The sequence below is a fragment of the Vanellus vanellus genome (genome assembly GCF_965231255.1).
Source record: "Vanellus vanellus genome assembly, chromosome: 2".
NCBI classification, from domain to species: Eukaryota; Metazoa; Chordata; class Aves; order Charadriiformes; family Charadriidae; genus Vanellus; species Vanellus vanellus.
In genome coordinates, this window is record NC_138906.1 from 64817753 (window position 1) to 64824461 (window position 6709).

At 47.0% G+C, this 6709-nt stretch overlaps 1 protein-coding gene across 1 annotated transcript; it reads right to left on the minus strand.

The window, feature by feature from the left end:
• Nucleotides 1-3871: 3871 nt before the first annotated feature.
• On the minus strand, nucleotides 3872-6390 carry TMEM158 (transmembrane protein 158). The gene has a single exon (XM_082499615.1). It carries the CDS (start codon nucleotides 6338-6340, stop codon nucleotides 5384-5386), a length of 957 nt encoding a protein of 318 aa, XP_082355741.1. The 5' UTR covers nucleotides 6341-6390; the 3' UTR covers nucleotides 3872-5383.
• Between the last annotated feature and the right edge of the window lie 319 nt (nucleotides 6391-6709).

Sequence of the window (6709 nt, forward strand, 5' to 3'; positions counted from 1 at the left end):
CTTCCAGTTTGATTCTGACTTTGGTAACCTGTTGAGATAACATGAAAGCTAAAGTAAGAGCTAAGTTTTTAGACCCCAACTTTCTCAACATGCAGATCCAGAGACTCCTCTGTCATACCGATGATCAAACTGCTGCACTCAGTTATGAATCCAAACTTCATAAATGTTGGAAGATGTTTGGATTGTGAGACTTAGTCTAGCCACGAATCTAATTAAACACCATCCAGACATTTCCAGTAAACATCTTTAATATCCCAATTTTTATACAGGCTGCTTTCTCCCTTGGCATAATAGAATAGAAACAAAATGGGCTAAGCTACCTCCTTCCCCCCCCCCCAATTGTTTTGAAGAACTTATTTAACCAGAACTATTATGAAGGAGGGGCAAGAAATGTAGTTCCTTATCTGTCACAAGCTGCGATCATTTCCAAATCACGGAAGAGAACACTATGATTAGAACATGGCTATGGATCACACAAAAAATAGGAGTAAAAAAAATAATTTTCCCTGCAAAAGCACTTTTGCAAGGTAGAACACTCATATGCACTTCTGATCTTCATTGAAATGTTCTACTTCTGAGGGGAAAAATGGAAACCGATGTTTTTGTTTAAAGATAGGCTTTTAAAAATCAGTTACTGGTTAAAGAGATGTTTTATGTTTTGAAATCTGAATACATTTGGGATTTGGTATTTACAGACTTTCCCAGAATCATTAAAAATGTATTTTTGAAAAAACAAGGCCTTTCCCAGAAATATGTTGAAAAAATGACATTTATTCAGTAAAATTCCTTGAAAAATAACTGGCATTTTCACACTAGCTGCAGAAAGAAGTTAATTCCAAACTAGCAAGGTCCTACATTGGACTGAGAAATCCTGGTTTTCAATTTATAAACTGTGTATAAAAACCAGAGAGGAACAAGAATGCAATACCTACTCTTATATCTAGATATATATCTTTAAAATAGATTCTTTGATCTTTAGTCATACAAAACTTCAATTAACTTAACTATTTGATTTCATTGGCCTTTTGTTCAGCCCCTGAAATCACGTAATGTCAGCCCTGGAGATACTTTTATTCAGCAAGCGGCAGTCACGATGAATAATACTTACTCAGCCAAGTAAGGCTTTTAATTAGTATTTTTAGGGCCTGGTTCAGTAGCCCTTACTCATATTGAGTAATATTCACTGCACAAATAGTACTGCTGTTGCAGTCATATTAATCATCGAACACACAGGTGAACTAAGCCCTGAATAAGTAACAACTCTCATGTTTATCCAAGTATGGCAATTTTGCCCCAAATATCCACATATCTCCTGACACAGAAAACTGTTCATGATTACTGATAACCTATTGAACAGTATGCTTACATAATATATAATTATTATTATACTGTACTACATTTTTATATTTTCATTATGACAATCAATGTGGCACCAAGTAACAAGAAGACTGTGTCCATGCTAAAACTACATATTCGTCTGTATACTTCAGCTTCTAATATAAGTATAAAACATAACTAAACAAGCATGTGAGGGAGACAGATCCAATTCTGAGGTCTGAATATACAGCAAAAAAAGTACCAGTCTAACCCTGGCATACAAGCCTAGTACCTTCTGATGCTGACTCTCTCTCTGGAGAGAGTTCCTGGTTCCTGGAAGAAAAATCTGCAATATACTTGAATTACATAAAAAGGAAATTGAGAAATTAGCTCTCTTTCGAGGCATCTCTTGCTTTCAAACAAACACATGAACATAAATAAAGTCAGGACAATTTACCAGGAAACATGATCCAACAACGAGTGAAGGAAAACCAGTATTACTTGTTCAGTACTATTTGTTTCTCGCCATCCTTTTTCTCCCTTCTGTTTTAACTTTCTGTTGTACTCAGTAAGTCCTCATGTATACATGTATGTATATATATGCATATATATGCCCTCCCTGAGTATACGAAGGATTATATATGGTGACTAATCCTGCTCTTGCGCTGACCCTGCTACAAACTGGTTTTAAAAATTAATCCAAATGAAGAATTTGGCTTAGAATCATCCCCAGTAAAGAGACAATAAAGCTGCACTGCCAGTGAAAAAGAAAATAAATAGACACTTTGGTGTGTCAAGAGGGAATCTAAAACTAGCTGGTGTGGAGATGTATCATTTCACATTGCTCTGGGCTTGAATCTTCTGGGTTTAATTCAGATGAAATTCCCATGGATGCCTGTGAAAGTTGTGTGTGCCTTTTGTTAGTGAAAATTAGCAGCTACTTAAAGTCATAGTAGCAGCCACAGCTATGGGAGCAGGGTTATTGGTGTTAGATGTATTAGTGACTGCAGAAAGCTCATGGTCTGCATAATGCATATCCATTCTCTGTCCTTTACAGAAGAAACCCTGCTGCCCCACCTCACCAAAACCCGAGAGCTCAGGGAGTTAGGTCCGGGCTAAACCCTGTACATCAGGTAATCTCTGTGCCCTCCACTGCACCTTCAAGTACTCTTCAAGGCACAGAAACGCAGACTGTCCTCTCTCTACAAAAGCAATATGCCTACCCCAATGGTTACTGCGATCTAAGGTAACACATTCCCTAACTCAGAAGTGCTCTTTGCACTGTAGCTGAGTTCAGTACACCCTGAAAATGTTGCGGGGTTTTTGTATTCTGGATAAGATTTTCCTTTCGGGGTTTGTTTTGGATTTTTTTTAATGCCATCCCTGTGTTTTAAAAATTTTACACGTTAGCAGATTTTTAATAGCAGCTCCACTTACAAGTGTATTTAAAGAAGAACTATAAGCAAATCCCTCTTTTCTATCACACTTTTTAAGTGAAGCAGCAAAATATTCTGAGTATGGCATTGCCTGTTCTCAAGGTTTGTATTCAAACTAATATTGGCAGGAGTTAGAAGACATATCCCCCAAAACCATTCTGAACCAGGTTTACTGTTCTTGGTAGGTGTCTGTAAGAATTGCAAATAAAAAACCTTTAATAACTGAAGCTGCCTGTTTCAGACAGTAACGCCATTATCTTGCTTATGTTGATGCAATTCAAGAAAAAAACAACGGCACGTCAGTGGTGAAAGTAGGATAAGCAAAAAAGAGATCCCAACTTTAAGCACAGGCTCCCTGGATCACAGTGAGTACTATGAACTGTACAGTACAAAGCCAACACAACTTCCAACACAAGTTCTTAACTCTCTGCCTAAAGGTATCTCATTCAAAAGAAGAAACTCTCTGCCTAAACGTATCTTGATTTAAAAGAAGAAATTCTTTTCTGGCATGGCAACTGTTCTGAGGGTTCTTCCATATGTAGAGCACTTCTCTTTTGGGAAGGTGTTAACATTAGCTTTGTGTTCTCTTGCAAGCCTTGGCTTTCAGTGCAAAGAGGCTCCTCTGTCACACAGGGCATTACAGGCAAATAACTGCTCCCTTGCACTTCTGTGCAAAAGAACTTGCACAAGGTGACACTGTGTTTTTCACATCAAGGAAAGAAACGCAGGGCTCTGTAAACTAAGTATGCAGGGGAAAGTGCCCTTCAGATCAACAGGTCAAATGAACATTTCTCACAGCGACTGCTTTCTGAAAACAACACTACTGCAATATTTACTAAGTGGCATGCCCATTAAGATCAATAGGAGAAACAGAGGGTGCAGAGGTAGCCCAGTAATGTGGAACATTTTAAAACCTTGATTTATTTCTGCTGTTTGTCAATCTTTTTCTCTCTGCGGCTTTTTTTTTTTTTTCCCAGATAGCATACACATAAACCATGCATTTATTTTATTTTGTTCTCCATTAAAAAAATAGGAATCCTAAGAATTTAATCCTTCCAGACTTTTCATCCAGCCGTTTCCACCAAACATAGGAAAGAAAACATTACAAATACACCAAATCAGCCCCGAGTGAGTTCATGTGTCACTAACAAATTAAATACATTAATGTTGACAAAGGAATGAGATTCCCTATTGCCAGTCTTTCTCCCTTAGTTCACATTTTGGTTTAAGAAACTTCAGCTGGACTAATCACGTCTAAGGCAAATGAAAACAACTTTTTATAAGGCTAAACAGTTGGAAGTATACAACAAATGATATTTCAGGCTATGCAACTGTCAGCTTTAACAAGAAAGAAGAAATCTTGCAAATCTTTCTACCTTGCACACTTGCACAGTGGCAGCTGTAATCTAGTTCTGGACCGGCAGCACCTGCCTTCTCTCCACCCCACAGGCTTTCTGCGAGCAGCCCTGCAGACTGGTAGATGAAGAAGAGGTACGATATTACCATGCCTCCAACAAATACACCGCCTCTGAGTTGTTTTTGCGGAATGCACTTTGTGGAAGTCAGACTTGCCCCCGGGCTGCTTTTAACACATCTCAAAGAGTGTGCCTCCTTTTCCCAGGATGGAAACCACCCGACCTCACACCCAGGAGAAAGCCAGAGGCTGTGGAGTGGTGCTAAGTAAATTGCCTTAGAGGATCTATGGCACAGACATGTTCCCCATCCCACCCTGATGTAGGCATATAGACCTAAATCTACTGTGAGGATAGGACAAACACCATTCAGAAAGGGTTTGGGATTCCCCTTCTCCCACCAACAACCCCAGTAATACCATCTCATGGAGTTTGGCAGTCCGTTCGCAAGTGGGGAAATCGGGCAGATCCTCCATTCCGCCCTGGCGAACACAGACCGACAAAAGGCTACGGTGGCTCCAGAAAGAAAACCTCTGTATTAAAAGCCAAATAACGTGGAGCTACAATAATAAATACACATTATCTCAACTGGGAAATACAGTGTAAAAGGTTCGTTAGAAGTTCAGCTTCAGCAATAACTATATATATATACACTGCTTCAGTTCTTGATCCTGCCAAAAAGAGACTTCCCTTTCTGTAAATAAAGAAGACAAAACCCGCTCCAACTGTATTCATCTACAAGAAAAGCTACTCCAACTACAACAAATGCGGTTGAATAGGAGGGTCTTTTATTTCCTGGGTTGATTTGGAGGGGCAAGGGGCTGCTGCTGCTGCTTTTTTTTTTTTTTTTTCTTTTCTTTCTTCTTTTTTACTAAAAGGTTCGTTTAAAACGAGTATTAAAGATATAAAACGAGCACACAGGATTTGGTCGTCCTCGGCGGCGGGGCGGGTGGCGCGGCGGGGCTCTCCTCAGGCCGAGGCGGGCCGGGCCGGGGCGGGCCGGGTCCTGAGGCGGCCCCGCTCCTGAGGCGGCCCCGCTGTCCCGCCGGCTCCGGCGTCGTCCCCGCCGCGCCACCCCTGACACGCTTTAAACGAGGAAAAAAAAAAAACAACAACAACAAAAAAAACAAACAACCAAAAGACGGCAGGGTCCGACCCTCCGCACCACACGACAAAGAGGAAAGGGGGGTGTGGGGGGGAAATCACCGGGAAGAGAGGCTACTTGGCGGCGGCGGTGGCAGCGGTGGTGGTGGTGGCGGCGGTGCTGCGGCGCTGCTCCATGCCGTTGGGCAGGAAGCCGGCGATGATGGGCACCGGCCAGATGAGGGCGGCCACGCTCCACACGATGATGACCAGAGTCATGAAACAGGCCACCAAGGTGGACTCGATGGGCTTGCGGTTCATCCGCCAGCCCGGCTCCCCCTTCAGCTCCTCCAGGCTGAAATCCAGGCAGCAGAAATTCAGCGGCTCCCCTTGCAGCCAGTACTGGCCGGGCTCCGCCGCCGGCGGGTAGGACAGCGAGGAGGAAGAGGAGGAGGAGGAGGAGGAGGAGGAGGCGGCGGCGGCGGCGGCGGCCTGAGGCGCGGCGCCCCGCAGGCGGCCGACCCGCCTGCCCCGCACCCAGCTGCAGCCCACGCAGAGGCGCAAGTCCTGCTGGGCGCCGCCGGCCGCCAGCCCCAGGTGCTCGATGAGCAGCGGCGGCCCCACGCGGTGGAAGGCGGCGGAGAAGAAGGCCCGCCCGTGGCTGTTGGTGGAGAAGAGCAGGAGGTCGCACTGGATGCCCAGCGGGCGGCTCCAGCGCACCAGCAGCGAGCTCAGCATCTGCCGCTGCACGCTGATATTGCAGTGCGGGTCCTCGGCGGGCTGCGGCTGCCCCTGCGGCTGGGGACGCGGCTGGTGCTGCTGCTGCTGCCCGGAGGAGGTGGGAGCGGAGGGGAAAGGCTCTTGGCTAGCGGCAGCCGGCGTGCCCGGGCTGGCGGTGCTGCCTTCCTCCTTGCTCGCTGCCCCGTCGAGGTCCATCTCGAGGCCGGCCAAGGAGCGGGAGGAGGAGTTGGCGGGGGGCAAGAAGAGCTCTTGCTCCTGCTCCTCCTGCCCGCTAGCAGCCGCCGAGGGGCTCCAGCCCTGGCAGGGCGGCAGGCAGGCGGCCAGCAGTGCCGGGAGGAGCAGCGGCAGCATGGCATTGACTTAGAGCCGGAGAGGAGGCAGAGGAGGAGGAGGAACGGGAGGCTGCATGGCGCTGCCGGCTGCCATCTGGGAAGGCAGGCACGCCGCTCTCGCCGAGAGAAAAGGGAAGGAGGGTGGGGGCAGACGAGGGGGTGGGAGCGGGGCTGGGGCTGCCGCGGCGGCGGGGCGAGCGAGCCGGGAGCCTCGGTGACGGCAGCGGCTCCCCCATTCCCCGCCTCCTCCGCCCCCGGCCCGGCCCGGCCCGGCCCGGCTCGGTTCGTCAGCGCCCCGGCGGGAGGAGCCGTGCGCCGGGCCCGGCCCCGCCGCCGCGCCCCGAGGTGCCGGCCAGGAGCGGCTTTCCCCGCTCCGCCCCGTGGCCGG

Coding starts and splice junctions, on each gene's coding strand:
- TMEM158 (XM_082499615.1), bottom strand. CDS start 6,340: ATGCTGCCGCTGCTCCTCCCGGCACTGCTGGCCGCCTGCCTGCCGCCC.